The sequence below is a fragment of the Ovis aries genome, chromosome 18 (genome assembly GCF_016772045.2).
Source record: "Ovis aries strain OAR_USU_Benz2616 breed Rambouillet chromosome 18, ARS-UI_Ramb_v3.0, whole genome shotgun sequence".
NCBI classification, from domain to species: domain Eukaryota; kingdom Metazoa; phylum Chordata; class Mammalia; order Artiodactyla; family Bovidae; genus Ovis; species Ovis aries.
Genome location: NC_056071.1, coordinates 18390197 through 18412090, shown reverse-complemented (window position 1 = coordinate 18412090; position 21894 = coordinate 18390197). Strand labels below are relative to the sequence as shown.

General features: G+C 48.6%; 1 protein-coding gene across 4 annotated transcripts in view; it reads left to right on the top strand.

The window, feature by feature from the left end:
• Nucleotides 1–21894, top strand: part of NTRK3 (neurotrophic receptor tyrosine kinase 3) — a 431855-nt gene that overhangs the window by 240021 nt on the left and 169940 nt on the right. For all 4 annotated transcript variants that reach the window (XM_060401597.1, XM_042235650.2, XM_060401599.1 and 1 more), the window contains exon 12: nucleotides 7403–7591. In XM_060401597.1, the coding sequence (XP_060257580.1) occupies nucleotides 7403–7591 (189 nt within the window). The remainder of the gene's footprint in view (nucleotides 1–7402; nucleotides 7592–21894) is intronic.

Genomic DNA, 21894 nt, shown 5'->3' with positions numbered 1-21894 from the left:
CTCTTTGCCACAGTGTTTTCATTTATTTCCTATGGATGCACAGTAGCCCCCTGACCCCATATCCATGGGGGATGCATTCTGAAACCCCCATTGGAGACCTGGAAGTGAAGAGAGAACCAAACTTTATATGTACTATGTTTTTCCCTATATATACATACCTACGATAAGGTTTGGCCTTTCCAAGCGGCTCAGTGGTAAAGAGTCTGCCTGCAATGCAGGAGACACAGGTTCGATCCCTGGGTTGGGAAAATCCTCTGGAGGAGGAAATGGCAACCCACTCTAGTATTCCAGGAGCCTGGCGGGCTACTGTTCACGGGGTCACAAAAAAGTCAGACACGACTTAGTGACTAAGCAACACAAATGATAACATTTAATTTATAAATTAGGTGCAGTTGGCGATTGATGGCATTGATAATTAAGACAGAACAAGTATGATAATATACTGCAATAAAGGTTACCTGGGTGTGATTTCTCTCTCACAGTACCTTATTGTACAAATTTAGTGCCTGTCCTTCTTAACCTTGCACTCACCATGCACTGTGGTTGTGACTTCTTCAGTTTGAGGTGTGACAGCAAAACCAGCCTAAGTTCCTTGTTCCTTCCTCACAACTTCACCTAGAGAGGATTGGTCCTTACTGTGAATCTTAGCAATCTCAGCTTATAATTTTTTTCTTTCCTTACTAAATGAAGAATTTTTACTCTTTCAGTTAAAGGAAGCACTTTACAGCTTCTCTTTGGTGCTGAGTTGTGGCTGACTCTGTGACCCCATAGACTGCAGCACACCAGGCTTCCCTGTCCTTCAGTATCTCCTGGAGCTGGCTCAAACTCATGTCCATTGAGTTGGTGATGCCATCCAGCTCATCTGTCGCCCTCTTCTCCTCCTGCCCTCAATCTTTCCCCAGTATCAGGGTCTTTCCCAGTGAGTTGGTTCTTTACATCAGGGGGCCATAGTATTGGCGCTTCAGCTTCAGTATCAGTCTTTCCAGTGAATATTAAAGGTTGATTTCCTTTAGGGTTGACTGGTTAAAAGTTAATTTCCCCTTCCTTTCCCCATTTGTTATAACCACATCCTTGGGACTCTAGGTCATTCCTTTGGAAATGGGAGATTTCCACTTCCACACATTGACTGGGAAAAGGCCAGAGTGGAGTGTCAATGCTGGGTGTTCTTGGGGCCAAATATCTGAGAATTGTTAATGCTTGTAAGTTAGGGGGTTGGTGGAAGAGAAGGGAATTTAAGTGACGAGGATGGGAAACACTGGAGAGCTGATTTCAAGGAGGGCCTCTCCTTGATCCAAAATGGGCAGAACATGTTTCCACGGTAATGCCTGACCAGGCTGGCTGCTGCCCTTTCCTCTTTCGGAGTGTGTGATACATGTCTCCCCGCCCCTCACCTTTTGTACTGTGGACCCTGATTAAGCCGAGGCTTCTGAAGTTGCCCTTTGGGTCCTGGTGTGGCTTGCAGCCCCCAGCTCCCCTGTGATGGGGGCCCCACCTACCTGGGTTGGCGCTTACTGCACCGCAGGGAAAGCCCCTGTCCTGTTCCCACGGGATGCCTTTGCTTTCTGTGGGATACTGAGCCCTACATTGGAATCCACCACTTGTGAAAATCTGAGCCATTCTTGGATCTGCTCCCTTATTTTTTCCTGCAGAAGGAGCAGGGAGGGGAAAGAGAAAGACAGTTTGGACCATCCTGCTGGGCCGGATGCCTATCGGTGTCATCAAGCTTTCTCTAATTATTCATTGGTTCTACTATGCTGTAGTTGAAAGATCAAAACCACCACTGGTGTGAAGGAAAGGAAAAAGCACCTATTTGGGAAGAGAATCGTGTGATGGGGAGTGTCTCAGCAGACCTGTCTTCCTTCAGGTCTCTCTCAAAAGCTTGAACTTACCAGAAAGACTGTAAGCTGGCTTCTTTCTTTTTATTAGTGCTGCATACCAGAATAATTGTGTAGTTAGGAATGGATTAGTGACAGCAGAGAGACCCATCGCAGATACTAGGCAGTCTGTGTGTGTGTGTGTGTTGAGAGCTCAGAACACAGCAAGCTTGACTCCTCCTGACCTGCCTTGGGGCTCAGGAAAGAGAAGAAAGCTCCCCAGACAGCTGAGATGTCTCTTGAATTACACATCCCTTCTTTATATCTTAATAGATTCTTTTTCTGGGGATATTCAGGTAAGGGGAAATGATTTGTTTCCCAGAGGGACCACAAGTCTGTGATTTTCCCCATGAAGCAAGTGACAGGGAAATTGGCCAGACTCGGGAAGGGAGATCATTTCTTAGGGTTGATGCTGGTAACCACTGGTTACCATCAGTGGTTCTCAATCTGGGGCAGTTTTGTCACCCCAAGAGGGTATGTGGAAATGTGTTATGTCTTGTGTGGGAAAACTGGCTTTTAGAAACATTTGTGTTTATTTATTTTTGGCTGCACTGGGTCTTTGCTGTTGCTGCACACGGGCTTTCTCTAGTTGCGGTGAGCAGAGGCTACTCTATTGAGGTGTGCAGGCTTCCCTTGCAGTGGCGTCTCTTGTTGCAGAGCACGGGAACTAGAGAAAATACTCAGTAGGTGTGGGCATGGGCTTAGTTGCCCCTCAGCATGTGGGATCTTCCCAGATCAGGGATCAAACCCGTGTCCCCTGCATTGACAGGTAGACTCTTAACCATTGGACCGCCAGAGAAGTTCTAAGACTGGCTTTTTAAAAACATTAATTTAAACTTTATTTTGTTATTTATTTTTAAGAGTGGTTTGAGGTTCATGGCAAAATTGAGGGGAAGGTACAGACAGTTCTGGTATATTCCCTGCCCCTACACATACATGGCCTCCCCTACTAGCATTATCCCCTCCCAGAGGGGTCCCTTCGTTACAGTGGATGAACCTGAGACTGGCTTGTCACGCCCACGTCCAAGGATGCCACATATTCTGCCATACCCAGAACAGCCCTCTCCAAGGAGGACTTACCTTGCTCAGCACCAGCTGTAGCCCTACTGGGAAGCAATGCTGGACTGGGCACAGGCAGGCGGGAGCAAGCTGCAGGCTTCTCTCACATCCTTGGAAGTGATGGGTCTGTGGACTCTTGATTGGTTTGTATTTCAAGGAGTGTGGTTCATGGCCAAGCAGAGGTGAGTAAAAGGGCCTTGAGGATTGGACAGCAGACTGACGGCACTGTGCTCTTTCTGATGTGGGGGAAGTTGAGTAAGAGCGCTCACAGCCTCGGGGAGAGGGGGAGATGAATTGTCTGTAATCTACCTGGGTGAGTCTAATGAGGTGACACACTCTGGTCCCCATTCTCAAGGTTCAAGAGGGACATCTTTAAAAAAAGGGTCTTAGGGACCTGCATCTGAAAGCACCTGCTCATAAGCAGGAGAATGAACCGCAATCGATCAAATGCCCCTTTGAACAAATCCATTTTCTCAGTCTGTGCCTTCAAGGAGGAAGCGCTATGGAATGGTACACAGGCTCTGGGGCCAGATCATTGGGTTGAATTCCAGCATCACCACTTCTTCTCTAGTGTCTGTCCTTGGGCACATCACTGCTCTATGCCTCCATGCTCCCATCTATAAAATGGGGGAGAAATTGATACCAACCTCCCAGAGGCAGTATAAATAAAGAAGTGAACTTTCCAGAGCCCGATACATGGGAACCATTCAATAATAAAAATGATAATGAGGATGATAATTTTTCTAGCTCCTCAGCCTACTGTGTGTGTGTGTTAATTATTTTGGGAATTGACTAGACAGTATGTTGGGCAAATTTTTCTATAGGTTTTTTTTTTTCTTTCCCTTAGTCTTTCATCTTTCTTTTCCTCCCTCTGTCTCCCTCCTTTTAATCATATGTTGGATCTCTAGATTGAGTCTTTAACTTTCAGACCTTTTCTTTCCTATTTACCATCTTCTCCCTTTTTGACTTGTTATATATTCTTCCCCTGTTTTGTGGAAACTGCTCTCATCAAGGCCACCTTCTTGTCGCCAAATGCAGTGACTTGATTTCATTCTTCATCTCACATGACCTCTGTATATAATGCTCTTCAGCTTCTAGAGTTCTCCTTCAATAGTAGACTGACTGACTTCAAAGACAGTAGCCTTTTCTGATTCTTTTCTGCTTTTCTGAGCATTTCTTCTCATCCTTTTCCAGCCCCCTTTCTTTTGTGTGCATTTTAAGTAGTGGGTCCTCCAGAGCTCTGAAACCGGCTTTATTTTATTTCTTTCTAGTCTTTGTGAGCAACCCCAGCCATCCCTTTCCGTGGCTTATTGTGGTTGTTGAATTGCTAAGTTGTGTCCAACCCTCTTGTGACCCCATGGACAGTAGCCCACCAGGCTCCTCTGTCCATGGGGTTTCCCAGGCAAGGATACTGGAGTGGGCTGCCATTCCCTTCTCCAGGGGATCTTCCTGACCCAGGGATTGAACCTGCATCTCCTGCATTGGCAGGCGGATTCTTCACCTGGGAAACCCAGCTGCAGAGGGACTCTTCTATCTGTGGCTCTTTCCTAAGCCCTTTTCAAATTCTAGAATAAATAATGTCAAGAATGTCAATGCTGTTTCAGAGCACAGCCTTTTGAAACGTTTTCTTGACCACTCCCTTTGTCCATGGACAATGAAACCTGATTTGAATGTCCAGTTTCTGTTGTCTCCAAACTCTTCCTGACGTGATGCCCTTTCTCCATGTTGCCATAACCACTCACATCCTATAATGCTGAGAACAGAAGGAGCTGAAGTGTGGGGGCCTTCCGTTGCCTGGTCTTTGGTGAACTGGATCCCCGACCCCGTTTCTTCCTTTGCCCCTTTGTTTGGCTGAAGCTTCCACTTGCTGTTGCTTCCTAAGAAAGGGCAAAGTAAACTTTTCCATGTCTGCAAATACATCTCTTTTGCCCTTCCATTGGGTGAATACATTTTTAGGTATAGAATTCTAGGTTGAATATTTGTCCATCAGAATTTGGAAGCAATTTGCTCAGTAAGAGTAACAGTATGAAGTTGTTATGGAGAATTATGCTGTCTTTCTGATTCCAGTTCCTTTGGAAATATGACCTGACCCACCCTCCTGAGACCTCTTAGCATCTTCTCCTTGTCCTTATGGCTCTGGCATTTCATAATTTTGTGCCTCGGTCTGTGTGTGTCCACTTGTATGCATTCCATGCTCTCATTTATGCTATAATCCTGCCACAAACCCTGTGGTCCTTTCTCCCATATCTTCCTCCTCTTTGTAAGCAAGATTTGCCTCTCTGCTTTTTCGTCTTCCCAAACGTTGTTGAAATACCTTATTTCCTCTTGCCTCCCCTTTTCCTCTTTGTGCACCAATATTTATTTAATTCCTTTGTATGTTAATGTGGAGAGGAGGTAGAGACCTGTGTTCTAGCCATGTTTAACTGGAAGTCACTCTGAAGTGTTTCAAAAAGTTTACAATGTCTTTTCAGGAGCTGGTCTCTTTCTGCAAGGCACGCGATGACTGCGAGAATTTCGGCAACTCCTTCCTGTGACTTTTTCTAGTGGTCTCCAAGCACAGTCAGACATTTGTTACAGATCATAACAAGCCTGTCTGTGCTTACGGAGTAGAATCCAGGGTCCTCAGTTTGCATTTATTTCGTCTTCCATTTAGTTCAGCCTCATTGGTGCTTCACCTTGCTATCTGATGGGAAATATTCTTCCCATAAACCTCAGTAAGATGTAATGGATTTCTGCAGTGGAAATATTGTTCAAGCAGCAAAACCAAATCACAGCAGGTGCTCTGTCTTGGGACCATGTGTCTTGCAAAGCAGCCATTTAAAACGCCACTTGTAGAAAGCCACAAACAGTCACAGCTAATTCACTTTACAGGAGTTTTATTTGTACGTAGGGGAGAATCTCACCAGCAAACAGAATCGTTGCTTTACCAAGATTGTAGCATTAACTATCTTTGTCAACTTGTGTTCACAGATCACCTTAGGTCCTAGGCTTTCTCTTTAGGGTAGAAAATGGTGGCATTGGGGTTGGTGAAGATGCAAATGGTATTCTTTGAAGTCATTGGGGCAAATATAGTGCTCTCAAGAATGGGACATGGGACTTTGCTCTGGTGGTCAGTTGTTAAGAATTCTTCTGCCAATGTGGGGGACACAGGTTCTGTGTCTGGCCTGGGAGGATTCCACATGCTGCTAGTGAAACAAAGCCTGTACGCCACAACCACTGAAGCCTGTGTGCCTACAGCCTGTGCTCCTCAACAAGAGAGGCCACTGCGTTGGGAAGCCTGAGCACCGTGACTGGAGAGTAGCACCTGCCTCACCACAGCTAGAGAAAACTGGTGCACAGCAAGAAAGATCCAGCATAGCCAAAAGAAAGAGTGCAACTGCTGGCTCAGCTGCACAGAGGCTAATAGTGTTCCAGCCTCAGTGCGGTCGTTTGTGAAAGCTGGTCCAAGTTAGATGCAGGCCTGCATTGGACTTATGCAAGACAGGATACAAGCCTGTCTTGGGCCAGGGAGGCTTGCGAGCAAATGAAAGTGTTAGCCTCTCATTTGTGTCCAACTCTTTACGACCACATGGACTGCAGCCCACCCACGCTCCTCTGTCCATGGAATTCTCCATAGAAGAATACTGGAGTAGGTTGCCATTTCCTTCTCCAGGGGATCTTCCCAACCCAGGGATTAAACCTGGCCTCTCATATTATAGGCAGATTCTTTGTCCAGTGAAAGTTACTTCCTACTCCTGTAAGAATCTGATGGCCATGCTGGAAAGGTTCTTAGCCTCCAGGGACATAGCTGAACATGGGACTCCTAAGGAAACTCTTTAAATCTTAGTGCCCAAGATACATTCCCAGGCCAACTGAGTCAGAATCTTTGGGGGTGGGACCCAGCATCAGTAGCTTTGTCTATTTTTAAAATATTTATTTATTTATTTGGCTGTGCCAGGTCAGTTGATCTTTAGTTGCATCTCATGGGATCCAGATCCCTGCCCAGGGATTGAACTTGTGCCCCCTGCTTTGGGAACTCAGAGTCTTAGCCCCACTGGACCTCCAGGGAAGTCCCCACAGTGAGAGCAGTTTTGAAAGCTCTTGAAGAGACAAAGGACAGGGTGCATACTACCGCTGGCCATTTTTAAAATCCTGTTGTTGTTACATAAGTGAAGAAATTTAACTTTTAATTATTTTGAACTAATTTAGATGGGAAGAAAGAGGAAATAATCATGTCATTATTATTTAGATTCTCTCTTCTTTTGCAGCTGTTTCCATGGTGTGGTGGGGTAGAGTTTTCTCCCTCGCATGAGAGAATTAAGGGGTTATTGTCAATTCAGAATCTAGGGCATTTGGGGACTATCCTTCTAGTGGATTTTGCTCCCGTGGAAAATATGATGGGAAAAAATAACGGAAGGGTCCGTGGGCAGGGCTGGGCACTGGCTGGATGTGACTTCACCCGGGTCCCGTGTCTCTCCTGGGGGGTGCAGGTCCCGTGGCTGTCATCAGTGGCGAGGAGGACTCGGCTAGCCCCCTGCATCACATCAACCATGGCATCACCACGCCCTCATCGCTGGACGCCGGGCCAGACACGGTGGTCATCGGCATGACCCGCATCCCAGTCATCGAGAATCCGCAGTACTTCCGTCAGGGACACAACTGCCACAAGCCAGACACATGTGAGTACCGCGGGAGAGTCTTGTCCCTCCTGGGGCTGGAGGGGGCATGGCGGTAGACCATGTAGGCGGGGGTTCTAGAACATTCTGGGGTGACCTACCACCTGCTAACTTCCCACTCTCTAAGGGACCCTCCTTCTTTGTCTAAAAACTCGATGAACAGCCTGGGCAAAGGGATGCCACAGAACAGAGGCCCCTGGGCGGAGCGGGCTTGGGGCAGGGGCAGGGGAATCAGCCTGGAGGCGGGAGGCCCAGCCCCACCTGGAGAGGGGCTTCCAGTAAGGGAGGGGACACAGGCACAGCTGGTTGTATCTGTAGACAGCTGGCCTGTGTGTGCAGGAATCTTTGCCCGGACTACCGCCCCAAGGTTGTCAGGCCCTCCACCCACACCTCCCCAAGACGTGAAAGGAGGGAAAGGTGGCGAGTTCCTTTGGAATGGAAACATCTCTCCAGCTGCCCCTCCAGTGCCCTGAAGTGTATGGTCTGAGGATCGGATCATGACCCTGTGCTTGGACCCCTCCCCTCCTCACCGTAGATGTCTCCTTGAGATCAGAGGGCTCAGGGCACCTGTTTCCTACTCTCTCTCACCTCCCAGTGGTTCAGGCCCTCCCTTTGCACTTCTGCTGAGTCTGCTAGGGCCTCTCCTGGCCCCAGGAGCCCTGGTGCCTCTGCTCTCCCTCCGGCAGGTGTTCCCCTTACTGGGTCCCCAGGTTGAAATCTAGGCTCAGTGACCCCGGTGCACACCCCTCCACTCCCACTGCTCCTGCTCCCCCAAAATGGTCAGTGATGTCCGGAGAGGGAGCCCTGGAGGCTGCCATAGCGCTGGAAGGGACAGAAGAGATGGGTTAGGTTAAGGCCTCATCTGCAGACAGGAAACCCGAGGTTTGGGGAGGCTGGGAGTCCCCCTCCCCTGCCCACAGGCTTCTGCCAGTCTGTCTGCTTCATCCAGTCAGCTGGTCCAGGTCAGCGCAGGGAGAAATGCCCCTGGCCTCGCTCTCCCCCGGTGGAGCTGTCTATATTTGGGATGCTCTCTGCAGTTCACAGAGCTCTTGCTGCTCCCACTAGTCCATCTGATAGCAGAGCAGGCATTCGGTCACCTCATCCACCCTCACTTCTGTTTCTCTGGTTCTGTTTTTAGTGAGAGGATTGCCACCATGGGAGGGACTGAGCTTGAATCAGGACAAGGTCATCATTTGCCTCCCAACCTTGAGAGTCCCCTAGAATCTGTCTCAGTGTTTGTCACACTCCCCCATCAGTACCAGTTAGAGGAAGGATACTTGGGTTCTAAACCAGGGCTGGGCAAGGGAAGAAAGGTACCTGTGTTTCGGATAAACAGTGGGGAAGACCGTGTCAAGAATGGTTCTACTCTGGCTTGAAAGCTCTCGCCTCAGATCAGGATCATCCCCGACTGACCTGGGTGTGGCAATGGGGAAAGTCCTTCCTTGATGCTAGCGTGAGTCCGAGCTTAGCCTGGGGTTGGCATTGCTGCGTTTTCTAGAGTGATGTTGGTACTTGAATAGAGGCTTGGCACTGCTGTGTTGAGTATGCAACTGGTTCTCCTTATTTCGAGTATTCTATAAAGTCACCGTGAACGTGAAATTAGCGAACCCTGGACCATTGTTCCTGGGGAAATCCAGGGTTAGGTTCCTTGTGAGCTCCTGGTCACAACCTTTTTATCAGCTGATCAAGACGTAACCTGTATTGCGTGTGCTTCTATTTAAGGACAGCTTAATACATATTATTGATTCATTAACATTGAGCTCATAGTGGCCAACAGCACTGTGACTCAGGCCTGGACCAAGCTTATCAAACACACCTGTTTTCTCCATACGGCACATCACAGCGTTCATGCTCATAGAAACACTAGACCTCACTTGAGCACTCTGCTCGGGGGCTGCTTTAAACAGCGAACTCACCCACAGAAATCACAAATATGCAATGAAAGTGGCGTTGAATAAACCACGAGAAGGACGCTCGTTTATAGCCCAAGAGCCACCACAAGAAGGCAGAGAGCATGGCTTTTTAGCCTTAACTAGGGACGTGCATGTGGGGGTGACTCAAATTTGTCACCGCTCCTTGAATATTTGTGAATAACTGTGAAAGCACTGTGCGTGTGGGTTTATGGGGTTACACATCAATTGTAGTGAGTAGATGAATTTGTGAAGGCAGAACCCAGGAAAAAATGAGGATGGGTTGTGTTCCTGTTAGTGGGAGCTCTGGGTCTCAGGGTAGAGGAGGGTCACGTGGGCTCCTGATCCCACGGAGGGTGACTCGGTGTCCACATGGGGAGAATCTGACATGTGGGAAGGCGGCTCCTTCTGGGTTGTTGGAATAAGTGGGCACCGTGGAGAGACCTTTGGGGTCTGAATGTCCTTTGAGGTCAGGACCTGGCCCCCAGCCAAGGAGCTGTCGCCCTAAGAACTGGTGCAGCAGAGAAGCGTCTCCGAAGCTCCTTGGGTTTGTGACTCAAAGCAGGCAGCCTCTCTGTGGTTCTCACAGCATTTCTCTGTATAAACAACGGGGTCAGTGGAGACAGTGAGGAAGCAGGTTTAGCGACAAGACTTGAGGGAGCAGAGAACAAACAAGACCTCACAGGATAGAATCCCTCGCTGACTCCAGACATCCAAACCCTCCGATATTTAGGGGAGATGCCCTTTTCAGGGAAGCAGCGCACTGTGCCCTGTCAATAGACAGCAGACGGCTCTTAATTGTTTTCAAAAAACACGTGTGGCAGGACAAACAACGTACAGGAGCCTTGTAAGGGGATTTGGTTAATCCTCCCTCTGTGAATCCGTGGCTGACTCACACAGTTGGGGAGGGGAGCACCCGGCCCTCTCCTCGCTGAGGTTTACGGGCTGGGAAACAGCAGGTCTCTGATTACAAAGCCTTCATCAGTCAAAGGCAAGGGACTCCAAGACACATCCCCGTGTGCGAGGAGACACCATCATAAATAATTAAAACCACATGCGCCTGGACGGATAAATAACAGCGAGCGTTTACGATGCTGCAGACAGGGCTGGGGTCACTCATTTGGGGGTGATGGCAAGAAGCAAGGGATTAAGCAAAGAGAAATGCTCATATCTCAGGGGCCCCCCGGGGGGGCCTCTCCTGTCTGATTCTCTTCCTCATCTCATTTAGTAATGTGGACCGTGGGAAGACATCTTAGGGACACAGCTACCTGACTTCAAGCTTCATTTCCACAAGTCCCCCGGTGATGAATTCAGCACAAAAGCGCTTTTCTTTTCTTTACACATGTGTTTATCATAATCGGGGGGACCTCTCCGGCTGGAGTGACGAAGATGCTGCCCTTCTTCCTGCTTCTCGCCGTCTTCAATCTGGGCCAGAGAGTTTTTCATGGCGTGTCAGAGCTGCTAGGAAGTTTAGGGATCACCCAGTACCATTCATTATCAGATGCTCGCAGCCTCTCACCTGTGTCCCTGAGCGCGCTGCGTATGGCATTGTCTTTATTTGGAATGTACTCAGCCTTTCCAGGGATTCTGGAAGAGCTGAATAAAGATGCTCCTACTCGGGGTTGGATACAGAATCTGCAGGCTAGTGAGGCCTGCCTCATATTTTATTTAAAGTCCCCTAATGCTTAAAAGCATCAGGAAACCGGTCTGCCTCCTTGTCACCCAGCTGATTTGGGGCTAGGTCCTTCTGAAGAAAACAGAGAAGGAAATGGCAACCCACTCCAGTATTCTTTCCTGGAGAATCCCTTTGACAGAGGAGCTCGGCAGGCTCTAGTCCATGGGGTCGCAAAGAGTTGGACACGACTGAAGTGACTTAGCACACTCACCTTGTGAATAAGACAGCGAGGGGCCAGTCTAGATGGGTCACTGGGGAGAAGTTTCAAGCTCTTTGTAGCCACACGGGGCAATCAGTGACTTTCGTTCCCCTTGTGATAGCTCTGGGCTGCAGTCACGGTGCCTGTACTGAGTTGGACTGTGGGCAGCTGTTAGGATCACGCTCTGGCTCGTTCCCATTGGCTGATTGGGAGGCTCCTTGGCTCTGCTGAAGGCCCTGGGGTTCTCTGCGCCTCCCCTTTTCCCAAACCTATTCTCAGAAGACAGCTGTGGCTCTTGGTTGAGAGAGCAGGGGCCAGCTGGGCTTGCTAACCCACGTCACCCTTCGTTTCCTGCCCTCTGTGCCCAGGCCAGGCTGTCTGCCTTTATTCCCAGCTTGTTCTGTCTCAGAGGAAGCCGTCCCTGATCTTCCCAGCAGCAGTGCTCCCACCTCTCCATCCCTCTGCCCCTCCTGACGGGCCTGCAGTCAGGGACTCTCCCTGACCCTGGTCCTTTTAGACACCGTCTCCTTCTGCTCGGCCCTGCACCTCTTCATGTTCCCTGCCGCATAGCTCCATTTCCCTAGGAATCCCTGAATCCTCCACACCCTCCATCTCTTGGTAAAACTCGAGCATATTCCTTTGAGGTCTCTCCTCTTAAGACGTTAGCATCATCGTCATTCACAGAGTGCTGATTTTTCTCCTTTTCATCTATTCAATAAATATTCATGGAGGGTTTGTGCCAGGCCTTTTAGGCTCTGGAAACAGTGGGGGAAAAGGCATGCATGGTCCCTACCCTCAGGGGTTCACTGCCACCAGCCTGGTGTCCAAGACACAGGATGGCACACTCTGTTCCCCCTGGGGCCTTGTGAAGGCTTCACCTTGCTCCTTTCTGCTGATCACTCGCCAGCCTTTACCCCTGGACCCTTCTTTCCAGGCCTCGCTCCAACCGCATGCCTCCGACTCTTGCCACAGTGTAATTCCTCCTTCAAATGCCCGTCTCCTCTCCCCACGTCCCTTCCCTCCCTCTTCTTCCTTCCTGCACCTGTTCATCATTCAACCACTGGCTCATTTCCACCCTCCCGTGAGACCTTCCTGGGCCCATACTATTGCAATTGATCTTTCCCTCCTGGGAAAGGAAAAGCCATGCGCAATAGTCTTGCATGACTTGGAGTCAAATCTTTGGCCATCATGTCACTTCTCAAAGATGTGAGTACTGTCTCCCAAACCCAACTTTGAACTTATTCCAGAGGATGAAGCTCTTCTGCATCATCAGTCTTCATTCTCTCTGGAAACATAGCATGGAACTAGGGTCAGAGAAGACACCAGCCAAGCGCTAGATGACGCTTGGTGAGTATGTCTTCATTCCAGGATGCAGGCTGCTATCACAGACCAAGAGAGAGCGGTCACTGATGGGCCTCGGCAGCCTCCTCTGGACCAACCCTTGGGCTGGCCTTTCCCCTTTTTATCTCATGCAGTCTTTCACCCACTCTCTAAGGGAGACACTGTTATACTCATTTTCTCGATAAAGAAACTGAGGCTCAGTGAGCTTAAAGGACTTGTTGCAGCTCATACAGCTGTTGAGTGAGAGTCTGAGATTAGAAGCCAGACCTACGACTCCAAGGTCCATCCTTTCTCTATCCAATCACGTTGCCTGGGAGTACAGTTGTCCGCAAGCATTCACTCTCCACTTTTTGGGCTCAAGGAAGCTGGCTTTTGAGGAACGCTGTTTTTTTGGAGACCTGCTCTTCTCCCTGTTTCCAGGATAAGGACAGCTCTCCGGGAAGAACCCTGGCAGTGGCTTCCTGCAGTCAAGGAGCTGGGCCAGCCTTGGTCTGGTTGTTGGTACCTATCCCTCTTTCTGAGTTCTCCCCCAACACAAGTTCCTAAAGGACCATGGTGGCCTTTGGCAATATTTGGCGCTGGGGTTAAGTCAGTTTTTAATCTTTAAAAACAGTTTTTAGAGCATGTTTAGGGTTTATAGACAAATTAAGCAGGAAGTGCAGAAAGTTCCATCTACATCCCAGCGCTTCCCTCAGCAAAATCTCCCCCATTACTAACATCTGGCAGTGTGGTAACATTTGTTACAATCAAAATACAAATATTGATACATTATCATCAACTAAACCATAGTTTATTGAAAGGTTCACTCTCTTCATTGTATGCAGTTCTGTGGGTTTTATAAGAGCATCCTTTCATGTATCCACCATTTAATGGTGTATCCACTATTGTATGTAATTGTATCACATACAATTGGTTCAGTTCAGTTCAGTTGAGTTGCTCAGTCCTGTCTGACTCTTTGCGTCCCCATGAATCGCAGCACGCCAGGCCTCCCTGTCCATCACCAACTCCCGGAGTTCACTCAAACTCACATCCATCGAGTCGGTGATGCCATCCAGCCATCTCATCCTCTGTCATCCCCTTCTCCTCCTGCCCCCAATCCCTCCCAGCATCAGAGTCTTTTCCAATGAGTCAACTCTTCGCATGAGGTGGCCAAAGTATGGGAATTTCAGCTTCAGCGTCAGTCCTTCCAAAGAAATCCCAGGGCTGATCTCCTTTAGAATGGACTGGTTGGATCTCCTTGCAGTCCAAGGGACTCTCAAGAGTCTTCTCCAACACCGCCCTGAAACTCCCTTGTGGTCCACGATTCATCTCCCCTCTCAAACCTCTGGCAACCACTAATCTTTTTTTACAGTCTTCATAGTTTTACCTTTTCCAGAATGTCATTATAGTTGGGATCATACAGAATGTAGCCTTTACAGATTAATGTCTTTCACTTAGCCCTGTACATTTTAGGTTCTTTTATGTCTTTTTGTGGCCTGATTGCCTACTTCTTCTCCTTTTTTTTTTTTTTTTTTAAACTCACTGAATGCTTCTTCATCCTATGGCTGTAACAGTTTATCTATGTAGCTACTGAAGGACATTGTATTAGTTTCTAAGGGCTGCTGTAATAAAGTGGCACAAACTGGGCGCTTTCAAACAATAGGAATGTGTCATCTCATGCTTCTGGCGGCTGGAAGTCTAGAATCAAGGTCTCAGAGAGCTCTGCTCCCTCTGCAACCTGGAGGGGACTCTTCCTCCCCTCTTCCTAGCTTCTGGTGGTTTGCTGGTATCCCTTGGCTTACAGCCACATCACCCCAGCCCTCTGTCCTCCCAGGGCATCCTCCCTGTGCATCTGTCTTCACAAGGCTGTCTTCTGATAAGAACACCAGCCATATTATATTAATGGTCCATCCCATCCCAGTATGTCCTCATCTTGACTTGACTCATTCATTATACCTGCAATGATCCTGTTTCCAAATCAGGTCACATTCTAAGGTATTGGGGGTTAGGAATTCAACATATTTGGGGGGCGGGGGGATGATGGTGAGGGACACAATTCACCCCATTCGACCCACAGTAAATATCTTGGTTGCTTCCTAGTTTGGGCAGTTATGAATAAAGCTGCTATAAACATTTGTGTACAGGTTTTACATGGACATAAGTTTTCCACTCACTTGCATAAATACCTTGGTGCATGATTTCTGGATCATATGGTAAGAGGGTGTTTAACTTTGTAAGAAATGGTCAAACTGTCTTCCAAGTGGCTGTACCAAGGCAAGTTAGGTTCCGTTGATTTCATTATCAGACTGGCCTCCACCAACCAGAGACCCCTCCTGCCCCAGGGTCTCTTGGACTTGTCAGTGTATACCTGCCTGTTTTGTGAGCTTTCTGGAGGGTGTCTGTGTATGTGTGTGGGCACACACGTGTGTGCATCTATATGTCTTCTCTCTACCCTAAACTGTACCAGCAACGAATGATTGTAGAATTCTCACTGCATAGTTGCTTAACCTATATAGAGTGAGCATGCTTCATTTCTAACTTGTCGTTCGTCTGAGGCCAGTTGCTACCTTGACTACAGCACTGGCCTCTTGACTTCCTGATCAGTGTGCTCCCGCAGTCACAGTGTCTTGCAAGCAGTTTGTCAAGGGCTTACCCTGTGGCTCAGTGGCAAAAACTCTGCCTGCCAATGCAGGAGATACGGGTTCAATCCCTGTTCTGCGGTGATCCCTCCTGCCACAGAGCCACGGAGCCTGTGCACTAGCAACTACTGAGCCTGTGCTACGCAACAAAAGAAGCCGCGGCAGTGAGAAGGCTGTGCGCCCCAGCTCAAGAGTAGCCCCCACTCACTGCAACTAGAGAGAAGCCGCAGCAGCAGCGAAGACCCAGCACAGCCAAAAATAAATGAAAACAAAAATTTTTTTAAAGATGGCCACTTGAATCAGATGAGTGTCAAATTTCTTGTGGCGGGGCTGGGGGGACAGGGAAGCATTTTGTCCCAGTGATTTCTCCATGGTTCTTACCTGGAATGCCTGGTGACCCTCACCTCTTCAGGCATCCAAACCCTTTGTCTTTGGTTTCTCTGAAACTTTGCTAATTCCTTTTCTTTGCCCACGTGTCATTTTCTGGCCTTCCAGACTCCCTTTCAGACCTTCAGGACTCGATTTTCCACCTGAGTCTCTGCCCTTTGAACCATAGGCATGCATTCAGCCTTCAGCCCCTCCTGACTAGTCGCCTCTACTTCCTGCTTCCCTGGGCTTGTCACTCAGCCTCCCTGGCTGACCTGGCAGCTCTGCCCGGGGTCCTCCTCACAGACTGTCTCTCTCACTGGGCTGTCGATACCCCCATCTCTGTTGGGTCCCTCCAGTCCCCTTTTCTCCTTCATTCCTCAGCTGGTCAACAAACATCCATTGAGCTTTTCTTAAGTGTTGGGTTCTCCAACGTGGGGGCCTCCCTGGTGGCTCAGCGGTAAAGAATTGCCTGCAATGCCGGAGACATGGGTCCGATCTCTGGTCTGGGAAGATCCCCTGGAGAAGGGAATGGCAACCCACTCCAGTATTCTTGCCTGGAGAGTCCCATGGACAGAGGAGCCTGGTGGGCTACAGTCCATGAGGTCGCAAAGAGCCAGACAGGACTTAGTGACTAACCAATGACTCTGAGGTGGGCCCTGGCGTAGGGTGGAGGGCCCACCCTTCTTTGCCTCTCTTGGGCTGCACTGCAGCTCTTCAGAAGTCCTGCCCTCATCTTTCCCCAGGGCAATTGCTTACTGCAGCCCCCCCACCAGCCTATAAGGTGAGGACATTCACGAAGATGACCAGAGCTGTGAACTATGTCCCTTTAACTGGGACCTGTGGTTCCTTCATCAAGACTGAATGAACGGCTTGTCTCTTCCTCCTCTTCTGGACCAATCAGCCTTGTCTTTTCTGGAAAAGGAGCTGATTTCCCTGCTGCAGTGGGGAGCACAGAGCCTGTGAACGTAATGCCGTATTGACAGTACCTCGGCATGATACAGATTTCTGTGCCCTTGTCTGCTAACACACCTTGCTTACCACAGGGTAATGATGGGGGTTTATTGCCAGCCACTTAGCTCAGCGTCATGGACTTATAGATGAAATATGGAAAATGGGCTCCTTTGTCTGGGAGGCCCCCACCCCAGAACCCGGAGCAGAGATGGCAGCCGCAGCTGCTCCTACTGAAAAATATGGCTTTCTAGGCTTTTCTCTAGCAGAAGCTCTGATGGACTTGCCTGATGGAAGGAAGGGTGTCTGGTTACAGGGCTGGGCTAGGAGGTTCTCCTCTGGGAGTGGAGCTGAAAAGAGGAGGCTGACTTATGGGGAAAGCGGGGGAGGAGGGACTGTTGCTTGCTCCCTCTCACTGGGTTAGGAGGGAGGCTTAGCTCAATGTGACTTGGAGAGAATAGGACCAATGTGAGGCTGGGCCATTCTGACGCATCTGCCTGTTGGATCTTAACCACCCCCATTAAGGGAGCTATAGGTTGCAAAGGCAACAGTGATATTTTGCCTTAGCCTTTGTCACCAGTTCAGAGAAGGCAAGGGCACCCCACTCCAGTGCTCTTGCCTGGAAAATCCCATGGACGGAGGAGCCTGGTGGGCTACAGTCCACAGGGTCGCTAAGAGTCGGACACGACTGAGCAACTTCACTTTCACTTTTCACTTTCATGCATTGGAGGAGGAAATGGCAACCCACTCCAGTGTTCTTGCCTGGAGAATCCCAAGGACGGTGATGGGCTGCCATCTATGGGGTCGCACAGAGTTGGACATGACTGAAGCGACTTAGCAGTAGCAGCTTGTCACCAGTTAGGTATCTCCAGGCCCTGTTTGCCAGGCAGTCTCTCATATAACGTTTTAACTGAACATAAATCAGGATTGTTCCCTTGGATTTTCCTTCAATCCTATTTTCAAATCCATTTAGAATAAGTATCAGAGTCCCAAGAAGGCTATGACGCTAGGTTTGGCGAGCCCAAGGAGGAAAGGAGTGCTCAGATACATTGCATGTGCTAAGTTGCTCAGTCCTGTCTGACTCTTTGCAACCCCATGGACTGTAGCCTGCCAGGCTCCTCTGTCAATGGGATTCTCCAGGCAAGAATATTGCAATGGGTTGCCATGCCCCCCTCCAGGGGATCTTCCCAATCCAGGGATTGAACCCACGTCTCCTGCATTGTCAGGTCGGACACGACGGAGTGACTGAACTGAACTGAACTTCTTTACTGCTTGTGCCGCTTGAGAAGCCTGCTGAGACACATTATCTGTTTCCTTTCTTTCTAGAAAGAGCTAGATGATTCCAAAATGGATTATCTTGGGAACCAAGGCAGTTAAGTCCTGGATCCATATGCTTGAACTTGTCCTGAGGGTTTCAGTCAGATTAACCTCTGTTGGATACTGATTCCCAAATCACTTATATCGAGATGAAATCTAAGCTTGTCACTTGGCCATTTCCCCCCTTTTATCCCAGGAAGAAAAAAAGTCACATGATTTCATTTCCCCCAAAGTACCTGAAAATGCTAAGACATTCTTGAGCATGTACTTGGGTGCTGTGGCCAACTAGACAGACCGTGGTCCATCTCCCTGCACTAAGACAACCTGCCTTCCTGTTGAATCTCATGACTTCATCTCTTCTGTGCTCCACCGCCATAATCACATACGCAAAGTTTAGTAGCTTCATGCAGTTATGCTAATTAAGTAATTAGGTTTAATTATGCTCACTGTAAATATACCGTAATTGACTTAAAAAAAGTACTTCAGGGATAAGCATGTGCTGCCCGGTGGAGGAGGAGGTGAAGAATGGTAAGACCCCCCAGCCAGCCAGAATCATGTTATCTTGTGAGGGAACTTGCACCCAGGGGAAGGTGCACCCAGCAACTGAAATTGAATGAGATGTGGAGTGGGTCCTTCGCTTCCTGTCCAGAGCCCTGAGCGTCGAAGGACGACTTGTCTTCTTGGTATGTCTTGGCCTCAGTGGGGAATTAACTTCCCTCAAGAGATACTCTCCAGCTCCAGCTTTCCCAGAACTTTTATGCTTTTTTTTTTTTCTTCTTTCAACTGGATTTGAGCATCTAAATTGGATGGGAGTGTTTGAATCATTCAGAACCAGCTGAAAAATCCACACAGGGGTCAGATAGGAATCAAAGTTGAGCTTTATTGCTAGACTTAAGGAAGTTGCTTAGGCATAAAGCCAAGATGGTCTTCTTAATGCCTCTCCAAAGTCTTTTTTAAACAATTTATTTATTTGGCTCCATCAGGTCTCCTTATGTCACATGGGATCTTTCGCTATGGCGAGTGGGCTCAGTTGGGGTGTACGGGCTTAGTTGCCCTGGGGCGTGTGGGATCTTGGTTCCCTGACTGGGGATCGAACCTTCCTCCCCTGCATTGAAAGGTGGATTCTCAACAAGTGGGCCACCCAGGGAAGTCCCTGTTCCAAATCGTGGACTTGGAGTGCACAGGCAGGAGTTGGGTCTGCAGAACAGCTGTTGTCTGTCTGGTTGAATGGAGGGCCGTGGTCTGCCTCATCTTTTGCATATCAGAAGGCTTAGGAGCTCCTTGGCAAACCATGCAGGCAGAGTCTCCCTTGACTGCACTGGCCCCACCTGGAAGAGAATATGGTGGCGGATGATGGGCTCTACCCACCTCACCCGTCGGGTACATCTGTCACTTCTTAGGGGTGAGCAGGGGGAGGGCAGGGACACATGCTGAGGGAACAGCTGGCGGTTGCCTCCTGTGTCTTCAAGGAGATGGAAATTCCTATTTTATGGGCAGAGGCTAAACAAGAAAAAGGAAGAAAAGACACCCCCACCCCCCGCCTCCCACCACCATCCTTGGAGACAGCGGGGGCTCTGTTGTTAGTGGTGTTCCCTATTAGTGCTCTCTTTCCAGAAGCCCTTTCCAGGAGGAGATGGTCATCATCTCTATTTCCTCTGAATGAGCACGTGAGTCGTACCCCTGATGGGAGATGGGCCAAAGAGCTGGGAAGTTCTTCCCATTGTGCCAGACGCTTGGGTGTTATTTGCTCAGTCATGTCTGACTCTTTGAGACCCCATGAACTGTAACCTGCCAGGCTCTTCTGTCTATGGAATTCTCCAGGCAAGAATACTGGAGTGGGTTGCCATTTCCTTCTCCCGGGGATCTTCCCAATTCGGGGATCCAATCTGGGTCTCCTGCACTGCAGGCAGATTCTTTACCATCTGAGCCGCAGGGAAGCCTGCTATATTCTTAATGGTCAATAATTAAAAACCCAAGTTCTATCCACTCTTAGCCAAGAAGCCTGGCATCCAAGTGCCCTTCTGTATTCTCTCTGGCTGCTTTATTTTTAAAATATTTGTTTGTTTATTTGGCTTCCCTGGGTCTTAATTGCTGCATAACAGATCTTTACTTGTGGCCTGTGAACTCTTAGTTGCAGCATGTGGGATCTAGTTCCCTGATCTGGGATCAAACCCAGGTCCCATGTTTTGGGAGTGTGCAGTCCTAGCCACTGGACCACCAGGGAAATTCCCCCAGCTGCTTTTCAGGCACGATTTCCCAAATGGTGCTCTAGGCATTTTTAAGGAAAAAGAAAAATCCATGTCAAATAAATTTGGGAAAGTCTGGATCACATGCCTTTTTTGTTTTACTGTGGGATTCTGAGAGCTTCTATTGGTGTAGGTCGTTGCAGTTTTGCCCGAGCATTTCCCATATTTTTTGGGTCACCAAACTTGATTCTGGGGATACACTTGTTAACATCTCTCTGTGGACACAGATGTTCATTGGATTGCATTCCAGGCTGTTCTGGGGGTCTGGGGTTCTGATTTGCCTCCCCAGCAGACGTGGGAACTCACGTGACGTGGGAACTCAGTGTGCCCAGATGAGCCTGAACCTGTTTGGCACATGCTCCGTCCTGTTTCTTCCTGAGCCTCTGGGAGGGACAGGAAGTGGCCGAGTTCCATGGGAATGCCCTGAGTTGGAGCGGTGGCACTCATCAGGATTTCTGGCGGAGCACTAAACACCCTTCGTGCAAGTAGATCTGAGGTCTTTGTCGCTTGTTCTCTGCCTAGAAGCTCTTCCCGGTGCCTTTAGTACTTCTTAACCCCCAGATCTGGAGATGCTGGTCCTGGCCAAATTCTCACTGCATTTCTTGTTTCCAGGCAGATCTGCCTGTTAGGACTGGAACTTCAGGGAGTCGTCTCCAAGGAGAAATGTACAATCCAAGATGCAAACACCCTCCCCCGACCCCACGCCCAAGCCGCTGTTTCCAAACCATTGTATGAAAGGTCAAGGCATCTCTTAATTTCAAGAAGGGGCCACTGTTTCATCAGAAGAGAAAGTGGCTCTAGATTCTGGTCCCAGCCTACTGACTCAGCAACCAGGAGACGTGGGCAGGGCATCTGCCTTCTCTAAACTTGAGATAAGAAAACTTGATCATGAAAATGAAAACCACCTAAAGTGATATTTTTTGAGATGACGTGGCATGAGAATTTGAAAAGGCTCTGTCAATTCGCCTAAGTGGCATATACATGACCATCTTTGCCTTGACAACAATATTTTTACAACAGATCGTTACAATTCCTGCCTCAAATATGCTGTTCGGGGAAACCAGCTTGATGGTGTCAAAAATAGAGGTTGCCAAGGCTTAAAGTTATTTCTGAAAAGATAAGGATCTTTCCCTCCAATGATATCCACCCCCCACCCCCCCAACTCTAAGGAAAAGCAGTTTATCACCCAGATCCGAAGCCACAGAGATGCTCTTAGAGTCAGGACTGTAATATGTTGGTTGTCAGGAAATGGTCGATGTAGATGAGCAGAGGGCTCAGACCAATTTCCTTTTGGGTTAATGAGACTGAAAAGCTCTGGGCTCAACCAGGAGATGGCAGAGAGATTCATGGTAAGATTTTTGTGTTTGTTTTATATTCTCTGCTTGCCCTGCCTCCCTTGTCAGCAAACATTATTTTGTTGAAACTGCAGTACCCCTGAACCCCCATATACCTGCCCAAGTGCATCACTCATGTTATTTATACATCTGTGCCCATGTGGTACTTGTTATGCAGTTAGAGTTTTAATGCCTGGTTGCTCAGGTGACCTCCTTTTTCCTTGTTCTTATAAGTACACAGCCCCTTCGTTCTTTCTCAGCAGACCTCTACATGGGACTTTCAGACACAAATGTACATGTTTATAGGTCTTGTTTATATTTGTGCATATATCTCATGTTTTGGACACTG